General features: G+C 47.8%; 2 protein-coding genes across 3 annotated transcripts in view; one reads left to right on the top strand and one right to left on the bottom strand.

Annotated features, from left to right (window-relative positions):
- Positions 1-1,011: 1,011 nt before the first annotated feature.
- Ppil1 (peptidylprolyl isomerase like 1) lies at positions 1,012-12,860 on the bottom strand. Its single transcript, XM_042683954.1, has 4 exons — positions 12,748-12,860; positions 9,040-9,194; positions 2,537-2,605; positions 1,012-2,049 (listed from the first exon to the last, which is right to left on the bottom strand). The coding sequence occupies exons 1-4, from the start codon at positions 12,801-12,803 to the stop codon at positions 1,829-1,831; spliced, it is 501 nt and encodes a 166-aa protein (XP_042539888.1). The 5' UTR covers positions 12,804-12,860; the 3' UTR covers positions 1,012-1,828.
- Positions 12,861-16,034: 3,174 nt separating this feature from the next.
- The window catches only part of CUNH6orf89 (chromosome unknown C6orf89 homolog), a 30,799-nt gene continuing 27,376 nt past the window's right edge, over positions 16,035-19,457 (top strand). Inside the window, exon 1 of one of the 2 annotated variants that reach the window (XM_042684247.1) lies at positions 16,035-16,148. The gene's annotated coding sequence lies outside the window, so the exon portion shown is untranslated. Of the gene's footprint in view, positions 16,149-18,310; positions 18,374-19,457 lie in introns of those variants that run through there. The other variant, XM_042684248.1, reaches the window with a different exon arrangement.

Below are 19,457 nucleotides of genomic sequence, written 5' to 3'. Positions count from 1 at the left end.
AAGACTCTTCTCTCCAACTAACCACCAGGAAAATAGAAGTGGCTCTGTGGCTCGAGGGGTAGAACACTCACCTTGAGCTGAAGAGCTGAGGGACAGTGCCCAGGCCCAGAGTTCAAGCCCCATGACCAACAAAAATAAAAAACATTCTGCAGCTTTCAGTGCCTTCTCCCCCACACACTGTATGATGCCAAACTGGGTCCTGGTGAGGGCCAGACTGGCTGGAAGATCTGGGTGCCTTGTGCTGGAAAAGCTATTTTGACATATTCTGGAGACACAGTCTAAAAATAAAAAAGCTGAGGCCTTCCAGAGGGCTGAGTGGAAAAGCCAAAGCCTGGGTCTGGGCCTGGGATAAAGCTCATTCTGCCAACAGGCCTGGGATAAAGCTCATTCTGCCAACAGCATTGTACTTGATCTGTCTGGCAATGGAGTTCAAAGCACCATGCAGGTGCAGGAAAGACCCACAGAAGACATGGCCGAGGTCAGAGCAGCGGAAGGGAGGTGAGCTAAGGTCAGCTATACTCACCTTTGGGATAAAGAGGCAGGGGATGGGACAGCAGCATTATGTGGTCAGGACCATTATCAATTTCAAAGTTGAGAAGAGTACAGTAGCATTGAGCCACTGTTGGGCCATTTCAAAAAGCAAATAAGCGCTTCCAAAACTGACAGTGAACAGGAAGCAAGCAAAGGCCACAGCATGTCTGCCTTAGGTCTCAGCACACCACCTGTGCCCACAGCTCATCTCTCCCTCACACTCAGGGGCATCAGGGAATTTCTTTGATTTTGAGTGGAGGAGTCTGCCGGAGACTTACTAAGCAATGTGAAATCTTGAAGACAGGAGCTGTCATTTTACTTGCAGAAAATGGCCATTAGAGCCTCAGACAGGCACAGGAGAGTGGCTCAAATGGTAGAGCACTTGCCTAGCAAAGACAAATTCAAACCCCAGGACTGCCAGAGAAAGAGAGAAGAGAAAGGAGAAGAGAGAGAGCACTGCACAGTATTTAGACACAGCAGTAATTTCAATCATCAATGGCATTTTACTTCTGAAGATTCTATGTATTACACAGACATTAACTTCCTTTCACTCCTACAGTCCCCAAATCCAGAAATAAAAAACAAAAATGTACAAAACACTCCAATTTCTCTAGTCTTGGTTAAAACGCCTAAGCAGTGCTTCCCTTGGGAACACACAGACTTCCTCTCGGTATGTCCATGTCCCTATCACACCTTCTGGGAAACTTGACTGCAGGATGCATTTGCCAGGGTGGCTTTGTGTGGGTTGCTTAAGCGTACAGAGCAGCAGTGCTGGTGTGGCCTTGAGGAGAAATAAATGGACACACGGTCCCTGGGAAGAGCAACAGGGGCCTGAAACAGGGGTGGCACAGAATTAAGAAGCCGGACACACAACTTGCTTTGGAATTCGGTGGCTGTCAGCCCACCAGACTGCAGTGTGGGCCGGAATATAAATCTCCCAGGACCAAGTTTGCTGAGAACTGTAATATGACCGAGTCGGCTTCATTTTGTTCCAAGTGTGTCAGCGCAGACGTGACAGGAAGATGAAGATGGAGAGCTGCGGGGCCCCGGTGGTGAGCAGGAGGTGGTGGATAAACACTTTCGGGTGTTTCTGCAAATGTCCTGTCAACCAGAGCACCAGGAGGAGAGAAGTGCGCTACTAACGACAGCTCCTTCTCTAACTCACCCCAACTCCCAGGGCTTGCTTAGCTCCAGATGCCTGGCCAAAATGGAGTTCAGAGTTACAAGCCCTCTGGGCCCCTGGAAGCTGTCACTGGGGCTGCCTGCGGCTCTGACAGCGCCTGTGAGGGGCAGCGGGCTATCCAGAGGGGTAGGCCTTAATGATCTTCACGTCGTCCACAGGCCGGTCCTGGGAGTTTGTCTCCACCATGCCCACTCGATTCACCATTCCTATACCCTGGCACACTCGGCCAAAGATGGTGTGTTTGCCATCGAGCCACTGGGTGGGGGCAAGGGTCACAAAGAACTGGCTGCCATTGGTGTCTGGGCCTGCATTGGCCATGGCGAGAATTCCAGCCCCTGGGAGAAAAGACAATGAGGAAGAATATGAATGACTCCAGGGCTCCAGCCCAGGATGCTAGGCAGTCCCAGGGTGCAAGAGGCCAGGGCTTGGTTCTGGCTGCTGCTAAGGCTCTGTGGCCCCAGACCCCTTCTTCCTCAGGGCAGACCCTTGTCCTGCACAAAGGCCACACGTGCAGCCCTGCTGGCCTTTACCCATTCCCGCAGGCACCTTGGCAGGGCCTTGGGGTTGTTATGAGCTTTCCATGCTCTTTAGTTTATGACACTCAAAAGCAGTGGTGTAGAGCACTCACACCAGCCCTTGGGAGTTGCTGAGCACTCTTGAGAGGCTCCGCATCCTTATCTGCCAGGGCTCTCTGTGGCGCCATGGCGGGGCGGCTGCCTGGCACCATGCCACGGTGTCAGGCACTCGCCTTGACTCACAGCCAGAAGAGCAAGCTTTCAAATCCACCCTCCCTGCCGCCCAGGCCAGCCGGATCACACTTACCCGTGAACTTCAGGTCTGGATGGAGCTCATCCTCAAACTGTTTGCCATAAATAGATGCGCCTCCTCGACCTGTCCAAGAAGAAGACACGGGTGAAATGACATGACCAGCCCCACAGTGTGCTGAGAGTCAGGTCCACAGGCCGGGTCCAATTTCCAAACACAGCAAAGAGCGAGCAGTGAGCATGTGTGGCCCTGCTGGAGACACTACAGCTACCGAAACAAGCAAATCACTGCTTTCATTCAGGTAACCTGTCTTTCTAAAATAACAGTGCTTCCCTGCTTATTAAGCCAATGCGTGTGCACTGTCAAAAGTGCAGGAAACACAGAACATTATCAAAAGACACACAAGTCCCCTGCAATCTAACCATCTTGCGAAAACCCATTTATACTCTGGCATGTTAAGAGATGTTTGACTTTTCCAGTTTGTGTATTGGAGCAGGAGTGCCACAGCCGTTGCCCTACGCCCACCACAGGCACACTGCCCACCTGCGTGCTGCCCTGCTGGGTTCATATCTGCCCCAAACCCACCAGTCCCGAGCTCTAGGCATTAATATTAATATGATGTATTATTATTTTTTCCTGCAGGTCCTGGGCTTTGAACTCAGGGCTTGGGCTCTGTTCCTGAGCCTCTCTGTGCTCAAGGCGAGCGGTTTACCACTCGAGCCACGTACCACTTCTGACTTTTTCTGCTTATGTGGTACTCAGGAATGGAACCCAGGGCTTCATGCATGCTAGGCAAGCACTCTACTACTAAGCCACATTCCTAGCCCAACCCTCTAGGCACCAATATGAAAGGTGCAGAGAAGGCACCAGCCTCAGGTCACAGCTGTATCAGTGCTACGAAAGACCAGAGCAAGAGGGCTGAGGCCTGCAGTAGTCTGTAGTGAGCAAGCTGCGGGCATGCACCTCCAGGATCTGCCCTCTAGGACCTGAAAAGCATCACATAAACGTCCCCACAAATGGGTAGGGCATTAAGGGGAGCCACATGAGGCTGGGGACTTCAAGCCACCAGTAGACCAAAGGCCTCTTTAATCCCTAGGCCTAGTGCGGCCTGCAGCCAGCTTACGCTTCTACAGTGCCTTCTATAGGAATATGTTCTTTTCCCAAAAGTCAACTCAGCCCAGCAGCAAAATCTCAGAAAGACAAACAATTCCATGGCAGACACGCCTTTGGCCATGCGTTACAAGGCAAAGGTGGCAGGGGTGGTCAGGAATACACAGGGCCTGGGGCATAGACGCCAATGGTGAGCCGAAAGCCAACGGCCTGCAGCTTTGCGGCTGGGCATCTGGGTGTCAGACCAGTGCAGACAACTGACCCTGGCACACAACTGCCTTCTTAGCTCCTAACTTCCTCTCTCTTCAGTCCTCATTTATCTAGCTAGGAACCAGTGACTCACACCTGTAATCCTCGCTACCTAGGAGGCTGAGATCTGAGGATCATGGCTCAAAGTTAGCCTGGGCAGAAAAGTCCATGAGGTTATTATCTCCAATTAACCACCAAAAAAAGCCAGAAGTAGAGCTGTGGCTCAAGTGGTGAACACTAGCTTTGAGCACAAAACTTAGGGACAGCTGGGAAGGTGGCTCAGCAGTAGAGTGCTTGCCTCGCACACACGAGATCCTGGGTTCGATTCCTCAGCACCATATAAACAGTAAAAAAGGTCGGAAGTGGCACTGTGGCTCAAGTGGTAGTGTGCTAGCCTTGAGCTGAAGAGCTCAGGGACAGCGCCCAGGCCCAGAGTTCAAGCCCAGGACTGACAAAACAAAAACAACAACAAAGAACAACTTAAGGACAGTGCTCAAGCCGAGTTTGAGCACCAGACAGGCACAAAAGGTAATAACAAAACTCCCACATTTCTCCAATATATACATTTTGGGCATAAAACACAAATATACAAAGAATAGCATCTCCACTAAGAAATAAGCATGGCAAATGCAGTTAAGACCACACCCACATCCAATGTACCTTTCTCGGTCCCTTCTGAGAGCCTGCCCAGAAGCCCACAGCTATTCTCAGTAGGAGTTCACCATTTCCCTGTGTATGCTTGCTTGGTCCTAAACAACCTGCATTGCTCTTGTGAATGCTTTAACTTTATATAACAATACTGTACTTCACATGTTCTCATGCTGCTAGTTTTCTAGCTTCCTGTTAGTGAGCTCTGTCTAGTCTGTCCCTGGCTGGCCTGGGCAGTACTCATTCCACAGGATGGCCATCTTTTCTTGTGCTGGACACAAGTGCTGGGTAATACTCCTGCCTGCGACTGTCAAGGTGCTGAACAACCACTCTGTGCTACCTCCTGACAGGAGCACGAGAGCTCTTGGGAGACCAGAGCTAATCAGGGCGCCATGGGTGTGTGTGTGGGAGGGAGAGGGGGGTCTTCAGCACCACTAGATCTTCCAAATGTCATTAAGGAGATGGGTGTCGCTAGGCACTGGTAGCTCACGCCTGTAATCCTAGCTACTCAGGAGGCTGAGATCTGAGGATCACAGTTCAAAGCCAGCCTGGGCAGGAAAGGCCATGAGACTCTTATCTCCAAGAAACCACTCAGAAAACCATTAGTGGCGCTGTGACTCAAGTGGTAGTGCTAGCCTCAGGAACAGCACCCAGGCCCAGAATTCAAGCCCCACGACAGACACACACACAAAAACGGAGATGGTTGTCTCACAATCTTTCCTGCCTGGGCTGGCTTCAAACTATGATCATCAGATCCAGCCTCCTGAGTAGCCAGGATTACAGACACAAGCAATGGCACCCTGCACTCACTCATCTTTCTAAGTCCCAAATGCCCTTCCTTCCACTTCCCAAGAGTCAGAACTCTTCAGGTCCTCCAAGGCCCACTTCACAGTATGCCTCCTTGCCATTCCAGCCTCTCCTCTGTACTGTTCCCTGATGATGAATACCACAACCCGTCCCCCACACAATCCGTATCATGCCAGCAGACACCTGCATACTGTACTTAAACTGCCACTCTCTGTTCTCTCTTCTAGTGAACAGCTTGCTTCCTGCAAGGCTGGGAGTGCTGCAAAGGAAAACACCGCCTTGGCTTCTACTGCCAAATTCCTCTTGTGGGCCTTGAACGAGGCAGATACACAACAGACCCGTGGCAAAGAGGCATCAAATGAATACAATTAACAACGAGATTGTGTTCATCAGGACAAATTTTAGGCGTTCCTGGGGCTACCAAGAAGAGAAATGAAATCAGAGCAAGAGTGACAAGTGGAATAATCAGCCTTAATTAATCATCAGATCCCAGCAGCTGGGGAGCCCTGGGGTATGGGGCCAAGGGCAGAACGTTCCGGAGACCTGCAGGAAGGACTCCCTAGATACGGGGGAATAGAGAAGGAGGAAGGAACAAGGAAGAGGAGGAGGAAGAGGCCAGGAGGAGCAGAGAAAAGACACATGGAAGGTGAGGGAAAACAGACACCAAAGGGCTTTCACAGGGGAGACTGTAGACAAAAAATGGCCACATGGGGGCTGGGAAGGTGGCTCAGTGGTGGAGTGCTTGCCTTACATGCATGAGGCCCTGGGTTCGATTCCTCAGCACCACATAAGCAGAAAAAGCCGGAAGTGGGGCTGACGCTCAAGTGGTAGAGTGCTAGCCTTGAGCTGAAAAGCTGAAGGACAGCACCCAGGCCCAGCTTTCAGGCCCCACAACCGACCAAAAAAAGAAAATGGCCATGTGTAGGGAGGGAGGAAGTGGAAGGAACCTAAGTGGTTAGAAAACATCCGGCAGACGCATCAGAGGACCAACCGGAGAACAGTTCACCAACTTAGAGGCCAGGACCTATACCTGCCCACCTCAGCTTTTCAGAAAAAAACTAGGCCACCAGGTCTGAGAAAGGCATCAGCTAGAGACCAGGAGAAACTGCCCCTTGTTTGCCTCTGCCACAGTCCTGCCAGTCAGCTGCCCAAGCACTCACTGAAGAGCGAATCTTCTGGGTGCCTCGATTTCATTAAAGTTTACCATGGAAAAGTAACATTAGGAAGGATTGCAAACCAGCTACAAACAACAGGGAATAGCTGGACACTTGGCTCAAGTGGTAGAGGGCCTGCCTGGCACAAGCCAGGACAGGGCTTCCTGTGGCTGTCAAGACAGAGATGGCTCAGCAGGAGTGAGAATCTCATAAAACAAGGCTCAAAAACCAGCTAAGAAATCAAAGAATAAGGTGAGAGGTTCACAGAGCTAAGGACACAAATTGAAGTCCAAATGACAGCAATAAAGAGGCAATGAAGAAATTAAGGCAGAAAAGAACAGGAAACAAGACTGAAAATTGAATAAGGCCGAGGGAAGAGACTCTCAGTGGAGGCAGGGAAAGGAAAATCACCTCATCAAAGGAAATATGATAGGTATGGACAGCATGGGTCGCCAAATAGCATTTTCTATCTTCCTGAAATAGAAATTCAGTAAGTATCACTGGACAAAATACCCAGAAAGAGTTTTTCAAAAACTTCCCTGAATTGAAGGATCCAGTCAACCTGGCCTCAGCACCTTACAAATGCTTTGAACCACATTCAAAGCCAGACGGCGATGGATCTGAGGGAACGAAGGTGGCCAAGAACAGTGATGGCCTGCCAGGCTCTTTCCAACGTGAAAGCAACAGGAGCAAATAGGGAGATAAAACACCCTCCAGCCTTTGCAATAAAACCAACAGGTGAGAAGTCCCGCTTTGCGAACAAGGTCAGAACAAGGTCAGCACGTGGTGAGCAATGAACCCTCTGGAAGCAGACACCATGTGGGGCTGGGCTCTGGGTGTAGAGCAGAAAGCAATAAAACTACTTTGTTGAATGGAAACTCCTCAGTATAACTACTTAAAGACAATAAAAATGCTTTTAAAGCAATGAAATTAACAAAAGGGCTGGGGAATAAGAACGAGTAGAAAAGAAGTACTGACTGGCTTCATAGCAGTCAGTTTTTCTGTTAAAAATACAAATATAATACTTCTTGTTTTTGAAAAGGAGCGTATACATCTTACATCATTCTTCTGAAAACACTTCTATTTAGCTAGCTATCCATCCTTTCGACTAGATTGTGGAAAGAAGAACATGTGGCATGATGGCCACCAAAAAGTTACTGATGCTCACTTCTGAGAGGTGGGAAATAGGGGACAGAGGCTGGATATCTTTACAACCTCCTTCACATACTTTACTGTATAGTGTTCTAAAATATTTCTGTATTAGAAGAACAAACCTGAATGCTTCTGGTCATAAAGAAAAATTGAGAATGTCAAAGAACAGTAAGGTTCTACCACAGATAAAAATTCAGCTTATTTTAAAGGCAAAAGAACAGGAATTAGCAGAGAAAGGCAAACTGAAAGGTGAGGGTTCTTAGAACAAGCAACGTTCTCATAGTTTCACTAACTGCCAGTCCCTCCCAATTCATGTCTCCACACCAAATCTTCCCTTGATTCCAGACTCCCATCTAACTACCCCATATATCTACTTAAAGATCAAGTATTTCAAATATAACATGTCCAACCATCAAATTCCAGATCTGCCCATCAGGAACTGAGAAGCATCCTTGCCCATCTCCTTCCTGAACCACCCATCCAATCTACCAGCAAGTCCCAACAACAACCTGCATCCAGTCACCTGTAGCACCTTCTCTACGGTAGCCCTGCCTGAGCACACTGGCCCACACATCTACTCTAAAGCCTAGATAAATCACACCACTCACTCCTTTACCAAAACCCTCCAGTGACTGTCATCAACTGAGAATAAACACATCCTTCTCTACTGCACGCCATGCGGCCAGTGCATGCTCCAGCCTCCAGGCCTTGTGTTTGTTCTTCAGCCCATCTTGAATGCTTCCCCTAGTTTCAAGTCTCATTTTCTTCTTCTTTTTTTTGTTGGTCGTGCAGCCTGAACTGGCCTGGGTGCTGTCCCTCAGCTTTTCAGCTCAAGGCAAGTGCTCTACCACTTGAGCCACCGCACAATTTCCGGCTTTATTTTTTTTCCTGCTTATGTGGTGCTGAGGAATCGAACCCAGGGCCTCATGCACACAAGGCAAACCTTCTACCACTGAGCCACCTTCCCAGCCCTCAAGGCTCATTTTCTTTCCTCATTCACATCTCTGTTCCACATCCCCACAGTTTCTTTGCTTTGTCGAGCAGGAATTGTCTCCTTGTTCACAGCTAAAGCCCTACCAATTAGAAAAATAGCTGACCCAAAGCTGGTGCTCAACACAGCTAATTAAGCAAGTCAGTAGAGGGACCCAATTATTTATTCTTCTCAAGATGCCTTTTTATTTCTGGTTGTTTGAACCACTCTGCATCACTACAGGTCTGGCAAATAGTTTGCCCATGCTGAGGAGCATGAACACTATAGGAAACTCAAGGAAGGGAAGATTAGCAACTGGTGAACTCAGTGTGTTTGAGGAAGGTGAAGGTAGGTGGGAACTGTCACAGAATCCCCCAACTTTACCCAGTTAAGTGGCAAGGAAGCTCTGGCTGCCAAGTCACCTAGCAGTAACAATTGAGACTTCAGAAACCTGTTTTGTTCAACTGTACCTGTCCCTGTTGGGTCCCCTCCTTGGATCATAAAGTCTTTGATGATTCTGTGGAACTTGGTGCCATTGTAGTAACCTCGACGAGCCAGCTCAGCAAAGTTCTTACAGGTCTTCGGGGCATGTTTCCAGTAGAGTTCCAGCACGATGATCCCCATGCTGCAGGGGGCAGGACAGCAGTCAAAAACATTGCGGAGGGAAGGGATGGTAGGGGAAAAACAAGAGGAAGTAGCAATGCTCAATAGGAAATGTACCTAACTCATGTAACTGAGACCCCTCTGTACAGTATTTTTACAACAAAAAATGTATACAAAAGAATATACAAAAAATGTATACAAAAATGTATACAAAAGAATATACAAAAAATGTATACAAAAATGTATACAAAATGTATACAAAAATGTATACAAAAATGTATACAAAAGAATATACAAAAAATGTATACAAAAAAACATCATGATGAACAGGAATACTGGGGACTGCTCTAGGACTTATGACTTTTGACCTTAGAAGTCATGAAATTGTGAGAAACACCGTATTTCATGATCAGAAAAAAAAGAAAAGCCAACCCCACAAAACAATGCAACAAACACAGATGATCCCCTTTGTGAGAAACACCGTATTTCATGATCAGAAAAAAAAGAAAAGCCAACCCCACAAAACAATGCAACAAACACAGATGATCCCCTTTAAGAAAAACTATACAGAGGTTCTAGTACTTCTAATCAGAGTAACTGCAGACAGCCCAAAATTCTAATACCTTATACATAAATCACTGAAACCAATCTCTAGGAAAAAAGTTCCTACACTTGATTTTACTTGTTAATGTATTTTTCTTGGTTGTATAGTTTTTGTTCTTTGTCTGTTGTGGGGCTTGAATTCTGGGTCTGGGTGCTGTCCCTCAGCTCTTCAGCTCAAGGCTAGCATTCTACCACTTGAGCTACAGCGCCACTTCAAGTTTTCAGGTGGTTTACTGGAGATAAGAGTCTTACGGACTTTGCTGCAATCCTTAGATATCAGCCTTCTGAGTAGCTAGGATTACAAGTGTGAGCCACCAATGCCCAGCTTGGTATAGAGTTTTAAACTCAAAGCCTTTCCTTTGCTAGGCAAAGGGCTCTACCACTTAACCCATACTTCCAGCCCTTTTGGGTTTTGTTTTTTGTTGCTTTATTTTTTGGATAGGGTCTCAAATTTTTTTCCCAGGGCCTTAAGATTGTGACCTACCTAATTATACTTGCTGTGGACCTGGAATTAAAGATGTGAACTAGTTTATTTATTCAGATGGGTCTTGCTTTTTTTTTTTTGGCCTGGCATGATCTTCGCAATATCTGCCTCCTAACAAGGTGGAATTACAGGTGTGAGCCACTGGTGCCAAATTTCCTAACAGCCTTTCTAACTGCAATCCTTTCTCTACAATGTAATCGTTTCTCATAGGTTAATCACTACTCAGTATAAAGTCTGAATCTGGTGGCTATTTTTTTAGTATATAGAAAATAACCCTTTGTAATGACAATCAAGAAGTACATATGTAATTCTAAAATGTAAATACCTGAACAATTTCAACTTTGAAGTACACATATTCTGTAGGAAAATCTTTAAAAAGTGCTTAAAGAGCCGGATGCCAGTGGCTTGTGCTTGTAATCCTAGCTACTCAGGAGGCTGAGATTTTTTTTTTTCGGTCGGTCATGGGGCTTGAACTCTGGGCCGGGGCGCTGTCCCTCAGCTCTTCTGCTCAAGGCTAGCGCTCTACCACTTGAGCTACAGCGCCACTTCTGGTTTTCTGGTGGTTTACTGGAGATAGGAGTCTCACGGTCTTGCCTGCCCGGGGCTGGCTTTGAACCACGATCCTCAGATCTCAGCCTTCTGAGTAGCTTGGATTACAGGCGTGAGCCACCAGTGCCCGGGAGGCTGAGATTTGAAGATCACATTGAAGCCAACCTGGGCAACAAAGTCCTAACAATCATCTCCAATTAAGTACCAAAAAGCCAGAAGTAGAGCTCTGCTCAAGTGACAGAGCACTAACTGAGCAAACAAGCTAAGGGACAACACCCAAGCCCTGAGTTCATGCCCTAGGGCTGGCCCAAGCTTGCCCTTGCCTGCATGCCTGCACGCATGCACACACACACACACACACACACGCATACACACACACATATACACACACACACACACTGCTTGAAGACATAATACATCTATGACAGGGTGTTCATTCTAGTATTTGTCAAAATAAAAAAACAGAAGCAATTTATGTGTCCTTGAAAAAGAAAAAAGATGTGGCTCAGTTAGTAGAATGCTAGTCAATGAGCAAAAGCAGCTGCAGGTCCCGAGTTCAAGTTCTGGTCTTGGACCAAGAAAAAAAAATTAGAATACAAACCGAAATTAGGATACAAACTGTACAAGATGCAACAAAATACTTGGGTGGAGACAAATCACAGAAAAGTACATATCCTGTGATCTCCATTTAGTTAAGAGATAAAACTCAAGAAATTAAGAGATATTTACATGTACAGAGAACAAAATGTAGCCAGTCCTCTCAATAAGCCACTTGAGTGTTTTCAGGGAGGGGGCTTTCCCGCGCTATGTACGTAAGCCTAGATTTAACTTCCAACTTGTTTTGGAATTTAAGAAAATACAAGGCTGGAAATGTGGCTTTGTGGTAGAGTGCTTGCCTAGCATGCATGAAGCCCTGGGTTCCATTCCTCAGTACCACGTACACAGAACAAGCCAGAAGTGGCGTTGTGGCTCAAGTGGTAGAGCGCTAACCTTGAGCAAAAGAAGCTCAGGGTCAGTGCCCAGGCCCTGAGTTCAAGCCCCAGGGCTAGCAAAAATAAATAAGAAAAAGAAAATACGAGGGAATTCAAAGTTGGGAGTCTAAAGGGTAGACTTTTGCCACAGGAGTCTAGGAGCAAAGAACAACGGGAGCAACTATAGACAGGAGGGGGGGGGGGAGGGCGGGGGGGGGGACTAGGCCTCGGGTTAAAAGCATCGAGAGCAAGAACAGAAAGCCAGGCAGAGACCTTGGCTGGCCCCTGGCGGCGGATGAGGTTACAGCAAGGGCTGGATGGGGAAGGGGAGCGCGTTCACCTATCAACTTTATTCTGTATACAGCAGCAAGAAATTAAAACCTTAAAAAAGGCTCCTTTTTGCCTTTCTTCGAGAAAGATCACCGTGAGCTTCTTCCGAAGGAGCATGGGAACGGCTGGGGATAAACACACAGCAGGTGCGGCGGGCCGAGCAGGGTTCCCTCCCCTGAGCCAGCGCCAGGCATTTAGTCCTTACAATGTGACACTGCTGCTAAAACCCGAGAGCGTTGCTGTTTGTTTGTTTTTTAATTATTATTGGCTAATTGGAGATAAGCGTCTCACGGACTCTCCTGCCCAGGCTGGCTTCGAACCGCGATCCTCAGGATCTCAGTCTCCGGAGTAGCTAGGATGACAGGCGGGGGCCACCGGCGCCCGGCTCCTCCTCCCATGGGCACAGTGGTTGGTTGACCCGGGCGGGCTACCTACGAACCCGCATCCGCCCGCTGGGTGAGTGCATGAGTGCGTGAATGAAGGAGCGGAGGAAGGACGCGCGCCGGCCGTGCGGCTCCCTCGGCCGCCGCCCGCGCTCCGCCACGTGCAGCCCCGGCACTGCAGCGGCGCGCGGGGAGCCCGGCCCAGGCTCCTCATCGCCCCGCCGGCTCAGCCCGGGGCCCGGCCCTCCCGCTCACCTGGTCTCCAAGTACACGGTGGGCGGCTGCCAGGTGTCGGGGGGAACTGCCGCCATGACCGGGCCCGAGCTCAGTCAGCAGCCGCCACTTCCGGCGCCGTTCGCGGGGGACCCGCCTCCGCCGCGCACACTTCCGGTCCCCGCCGTCCGACTTTCAATCCTGGCGACTTCAGGATTTGGGGGCGGGGGTGGGGGGAGGGAGGGGGGCGCCAGGACAGGAAGTGGAAGGACCTTTCTGCTAAGGCCGGGAAGTGAGGCGCGAGACGAAAACCGTCAGGGCTCTTGGGCCGTGAAGAGCGCAAGATCTAGGAGAGGTGTTTTGGCGCCATGTCCCGGACGATAGGATTGGTTTGTTTAGTTAGGGAGGCGGGAACAGCCACCAGATCTTCATTCTGATTGGAGGGAGGGCCTCAATTCAAATTTAAAAAATCAGCCCCACAATTTGTGTAGGAATGGAAGCGTTAGAAACCTAAGAAAGGCCTTTTCTTTATCAGAGTTTCTTTGGAAAAACCTCTCCTCAACTCTGCACCCTCCATCTCCTGCGTACAACTCTTTTTTTTTTTTGGTTGGTCATGGGGCTTGAACTCTATCTAGGCCTGGGCGCTGTCCCTGAGTTCTTCAGCTCAAAGATAGAACTCTACCACTTGAGCCACAGCACCACTTCCAGCTTCTGCTGTGTATGTGGTGTTGAGGAATTGAACCCAGGGCTTCATGCATGCAAGGCAAGCACTCTACTGCTGAGCCACTTTCCCAGCCCCCTACTGCATACAACTCTTAAAGTATGTGCTGTCTGGGGCAGTAATGATGCGTGTGTGCGCGCGTGCTTGGTGCTGATCCTGGGACTTGAATTCAGGGCCTAGGCACTGTTTCCCCCCCCCCCCTCCCTTCGCTTTTTCATTCAAGACTGGCACTCTACTACCTTAGTAATACTACTTCCACTTTCATCTTTTTTTCTGGTGATTGGAGATGAGTCTCAAGGACTTTTCTGCCTGATTTGGGCTTGGAACCTTGATCCTCAAATCTCAGCCTCCCTCGTGGCTACAGTTACAGGCTTTGGCCACCAGCTATACTAATTATATTAATGATGGATGGCTTGCAGACCTGGGGTAGCTTCAGGCTGAGGACTGGTAACTAAAACAACCCAAGTGTGAAAGTGGATTGGGTTTTCCAACAGTGAAACTGATCCACAGTGGTCAATGATTTAATCATGTCTAGATAATTAATCCTCCACAATTTCCCCCACCCCTAAAAAGAGTATGGGGATGTAGTGGTAGAGTGCTTGTCTAACTGACCTAGCCCTGTTCTTCATCTGGATCCTCTGTAATAAAACAGTTAAATTGAAGTATGATGGACATTTAGAAAAGTGGACAGGTCCTAAGTGTACTGGTTCAATGAACTCCTGCACAGTAAACCCAGCTGTATAGCAGGCATCAAATCAAAACAAAATGTTGAGCCAGGTGTAGGTGGCTCATACTGTAATCTCAGTCCAAAGCCAGTCAAGGTAAACTGGAGAGACTTAAAAAAAAAATCTTTAACCACCAAAAAGCCAGTGGTGGCGGTTGGAGATGTGGTTCAAGTGGTAAAGCATCAACTCTGAGTGAAAATAAAAGCTAAGCAAGAGCTTAAGGTCCTGACGTCAAGCCCTAGGATTGGTACAAAGATAAGTGAATTTCTAAGCCCTTAAAGCCTTGTACCAGCCTTCCCAGACTTTCTACCTTCTAATATCATAGGTTGATTTCCCCAGTTGAATTTTATATAAAGTCATAAGGTATTTTGCATCTTCTTTTACTTAACATTATGCTTATTAAATATACCCATAGTTGCTGTATCTAATGGGTTTTTTAATCTTTCTGTGCAGTATACTGTTCTATTTCTTGAAAACACTGCAGTGTGTTCATATATTCTATTAATGGACTTTTGGGATGTTTTTAAATTGTGGCTCTAACAAGTGTACTTCATGCATGCTTTTGTTTTTGTTTTAGTCAAATTCTCACTATGAAACTCAAGCTGTCCTGGAACTTGTGGTCCCCTGCCTTAGCATCCTGAGTGCTAAGATTATAGATATGCATCACTATAACAGGTACTGAGCAGGATAAAAGCTTGGCATTCCTGCCTCCATTTTGCAAGTACTCCAGCACTCTGAGTCTCTCCCCTGAAATCCCTTTGGGTTTCAGATAGGACAGGATTGGTCAGTAACATCTGCATGAGAAATGAAATCATCCCCAAAGAAGAGATCAGTAGAGCCTTGTAAATAAGCACAATTACGGGCTGGGAAGGTGGCTCAGTGGTAGAGCGCTTGCCTTGCATGCATGAGGCCCTGGGTTCGATTCCTCAGCACCACATAAGCAAAAAGAAAAAAAGCCAGAAGTGGCACTATGGCTCAAGTGGCAGAGCGCTAGCCTTGAGCTGAAGAGCTGAGGGACAGTGCCCAGGCCCAGAGTTCAGGCCCCATGACCGGACCCCAAAAAAAAAAAAAAGCACAATTACATATGTAGATATCTATCTATCTACCTACCTACCTATCTATCTATCTATCTTGGTGAGGCTGCACCCTGGAACAAGAGAAATCAGCTCCTGCCAAGACTCAAGACAAGGATGATAAAGTATTAACCTCCCTCAGGGCTCAGAACCAGAACTAGGCCACGTTCTGCGGGAGACTGTTTAATTATGTATACCCCTCCCCACCTCAGTTTTCCTCTATTTAAACCTAAAGTTCACGCCTCTGTCCTGAAGACAGGTTGAAAGGCTTACTTTGCTGCTTCCTGCGGTGTGTGCTCACGCTACATAATCTGCATCAGTGTCGGTAGAAGAGGTAGACTTTGGAAGAACAACGGAGAATTTCGCAGAATTAAAAAAGAAAAAGGGGGCCTGGGAAGGTGGCTCAGTGGTAGAGCGCTTGCCTCGCATGCATGAGGCCCTGGGTTCGATTCCTCAGCACCACATAAGCAGAAAAAGCTGGAAGTGGCGCTGTGGCTCAAGTGGTAGAGTGCTAGCCTTGAGCTGAGGAGCTGAGGGACAGCGCCCAGACCCAGAGTTCAGGCCCACGACCGACAAAAAAAAAAATTAAAAAAGTAAAAAAGAAAAAGGCCTCCCCTGTTCGGACGCCAGGGGGACCCAGAAACCCAATCTCTTCAGATATCGCGAGAGTTCCTTCCCCTTTTTCCCGCTCCCCCCCCCCCCTTCCCCGCCTCCGCACACAACGCGACCTCGCGCGCGTTCTGTTTTGGGCGGAAGCGCAAGACGGGAAGGCGGAGCTACCGCGAGGCGCCAGGCCTGAGCTGCGGCCAGGAAGCTACTTCCGGGGTTGCTCTTCCGGAAGCCGGAAGTTGTCCGCCCAGCCCTCTTAAGTGGGCGGCTGGGGTCGCCGAGGCGGGAGGAGCCCGGGGGGGCGCGGGCCTGCATGTGAGTGAGTGGGGCCCGAGCCGGGAGGTGGGGGGAGGCGGCCGGATGGCCGCGCCGCCGTGCGGGCCCCGGGACGCCGTCGCCGCCCCTTGACCGCAGCCGAGCTTTTCTGGAGCTGGGGCTGACCCCCCCCTGCTCCGCGCCCTCTCTCTCGCCTGGGCTCGGGCCGAGGAGGGGAGGACGAGGTCGCCTGCTCGAGCAGGGCCCCCAGACCCTTTCGGTAGACCCGGGATATAGCGTCCGCTCCCCGCCCCGGCAGAAACAGCTTTTTTTTTCCCTTTCCTAGTTAGTTACTAAAGCAGAAACTGTTTATTTACAAAGTGATGGACTGGTGCTTGACTGGAAGCTTGGCTCAAGCGTTGAGAGCACCTGCCTTCCAGCGCCAGGGCCCGAGTTCGAAGCTCAGCTCAGCATCGCTAAAGCAAAGCGGGATCAGCCTGAATTCGATTTCAGAAAGGAACGTCTCAGTACCATGAATTTCCGCCCGCCTGGTTGTTCTGTAGTACTTCTAAGATTTAGCCCTGCAGACTTTTCTTCTGGTCTGAATCTGCATAGATTTGTCCGTAGTGTGCATGTGTGTCAGTACTGGGGCTTGAACTCAGGATCCCGAGCTGTCACTCAACTTTTCACTCAGAGCTGGTACCTACTGACTTGACCAGCAGTTTGCTGGCTAATTGGAGGTGAAATATCATGGACATTGCTGCCTAGGCTGACTTTGAAACGTCAGTCCTTCCTATCTGAGTAGCTAGGATTACAGGCATGAGTCACCATCCCTTGGCCAAAGAGTAGTATCTTTTTAAAGTAGTCACCAATCACCTTAGAGACTCCTATTTACTTACTATTCTAACCTTTCTGATTGCTCATTTGGTAATTTCCATGTTGAACTCTCCCTTAATAAATTTCTCCCTTAATAAGGCAGTTCTCCTGTGATAGATTTGTGTACTTGAATTTGAGTTATCACAATTTCCTCTAGGAAACACATGAATTCCTTGAAGCTTCCTTCTAAGAGAACAAATACTAAGTTCACCTTTGCCAGTCTGCAATTTTGACTAAAATGCATAACTTGCCCTATCAGATTTTTTCTGCCTTGTACTGAGTTTTCAAGATATAGTTTGAGTGTTTGTTCTTCCACACCTTCTGTACCAAAACAAAAACAAACAACAAAAAAAAACTTGGTTTCTAACCTGCTCACCTAAACTGTCATCAGGGTGATGTATCCTGGGCAGAGTAAGGAGCCTTGGGCAATGCTGAATGTGGACCAATTGCTAGGTAGCAAAATGACAAAAAAAAAAAAAAATTAGGTCTTTTCATAAAATTGTTCATTGAACAGGTTACATATGTGAAGTGAATTTCTATGCCCACTGTTAGTTGGTTGGTTTGTTTTTTTGGTCGGTCATGGGGCTTGAACTCTGGGAGTGGGCGCTGTCCCTGAGCTCTTCAGCTCAAGAGCGCTCTACCGCTTGAGCCATAGCACCACTTGCGGTTTTCTAGAAATTTATTGGAGATAAGAGTCTCACGGACTTTCCTAGCCCGGGCTGGCTTTGAACTGGGATCCTCAGATCTAGGATTACAGGCATGAGCCACTGGCGCCCAACTGTTAGTTGGGTTTTTGGTGGTTGTTTTTTTTTTTTTTTTTTTTTTGTGGAGCTTGAACTCTGGGCTTGAGCTCTTCAGCTCAAGGTGAGCACTGTACCACTTGGGCCACAGCATCACTTGCAGTTTTCTGATGGTTTATTAGAGATAAGAGTCTCACAGACTTTTCTACCCTACCTAGCTTTGAATTGTGACCCTCAGATCTCAGTCTCCTGAGTAGCTAGGATTACAGGCGTGAGCCACCAGCGCCTGACATCATTGTTAAGTTTTTTGTGTTATTTTCTCAATATATGTTTGCTTTCAAGGAACGCATCGTTTTACTGGGCTTGGTGGGACACCCTAGTAATCCTAGCACTCACCTAGGCTACATAAAAAGATCCCATCTTAAAAAACAACAAAGAAGGGAGGGAGGGAGAGATAAAAGGATGAAAGAGGAGAAGGAAGGGGGGGAAGGAAGAGAAAGAACGAAAATAATACAAAGTGGTAGAGTTGTATAAGGTCCAAGGGCAAAATCCAAACTTTTACCAAAGCTCACTTGTTGGACAAAGCATGGGAGGTTTGGCGTTGTAGGCAGAATGATGAACAAACATATAGAAGATGAGGCAGGAATGAAAGACGATGAGACTGAATAGGTGGGCAGTGACCATACATATGTGTGTAAAGGAACCTATATGTGTGTATCTTTGTGTGCATCGGAAGTGGCTGTGGCTCAAGTGACAGAGGGCTAGCCTTGAACAAAAGAAGCTGAACGACAGTGCCCAGATCCTGAGTCCAAGCCCCAGGACTGGCAGAAAAAAACAATATTGTGTGTGGGTGTTATGTACTTTGGATATATGCCCAGGAGTTGTGAGGAGGGGTTACAAGGTAGATCTATTTTTAGTTTTTTGAGGAAACTCCATACTGATTTCCACAGTAGTCAGACTAGTTTACATTCCCACCAGAAGTGTATGAGGATTCCTTTTTCAGCATTTTTTAAGCTTTTATTTTCCATAATTTGTTGTTCGTTTTCTTTTTTTTTGGGGGGGGGGGTCCGGTCATGGGGCCTGAACTCTCGGCCTGGGCGCTGTCCCTCAGCTCTTCAGCTCAAGGCTAGCATTCTACCACTTGAACCACAACTTCTGGCTTTTTTTTTTCTGCTTATGTAGTGCTGAGGAAGCGAACCCAGGGCCTCATGCATGCAAGGCAAGCGCTCTACCACTGAGCCACCTTCCCAGCCCTTGTTCGTTTTCTTGATAGCTACCATTCTTACTGGGTAAGGTGGAATCTTAGTGAAGTTTTGGTTTGCATTTCCTTTATGGCTAAGGATTTTGAACAGTTTTTCATCTATCAGCTATTTGTCTGTCTGAGAACTGTCCAGTTTATTTGCCCATTTATTCACTGGGTTATTCCTTTACTGTTTAATATTTTAGCTCTTTGCATATTCTGGATATTAATCTTTTATTTGTTAAGATGTTGAGAATTTTCTTTTTCGTGTGTGTGTGTGTGTGTGTTCACATGCACGCATGTATGTATGTGCACACATCAGAAGTGGAGCTTGAACTCAGGGCATTGGTGGTGTCCTTTTGCTTTTTAAGGCTGATGCTCTACCACTTGAGCCACAGCTCCACTTCCATAAGGATTTTCTAAGAAGAGAGCTTTGTAATTTGGAAGACTAGTGCTTCTATTTAAAAGAACATAAATGCCTTGTACAACTAATGTATGCTAATAAAAATTTAA

The sequence above is a fragment of the Dipodomys spectabilis genome, unplaced genomic scaffold (assembly GCF_019054845.1).
Source record: "Dipodomys spectabilis isolate Male_0828 unplaced genomic scaffold, ASM1905484v1 ptg000085l, whole genome shotgun sequence".
In the NCBI taxonomy this organism is placed as follows: Eukaryota; Metazoa; Chordata; class Mammalia; order Rodentia; family Heteromyidae; genus Dipodomys; species Dipodomys spectabilis.
The sequence above is the reverse complement of the archived record's forward strand: the minus strand, read 5'-3'. Positions and strand labels throughout refer to the sequence as shown.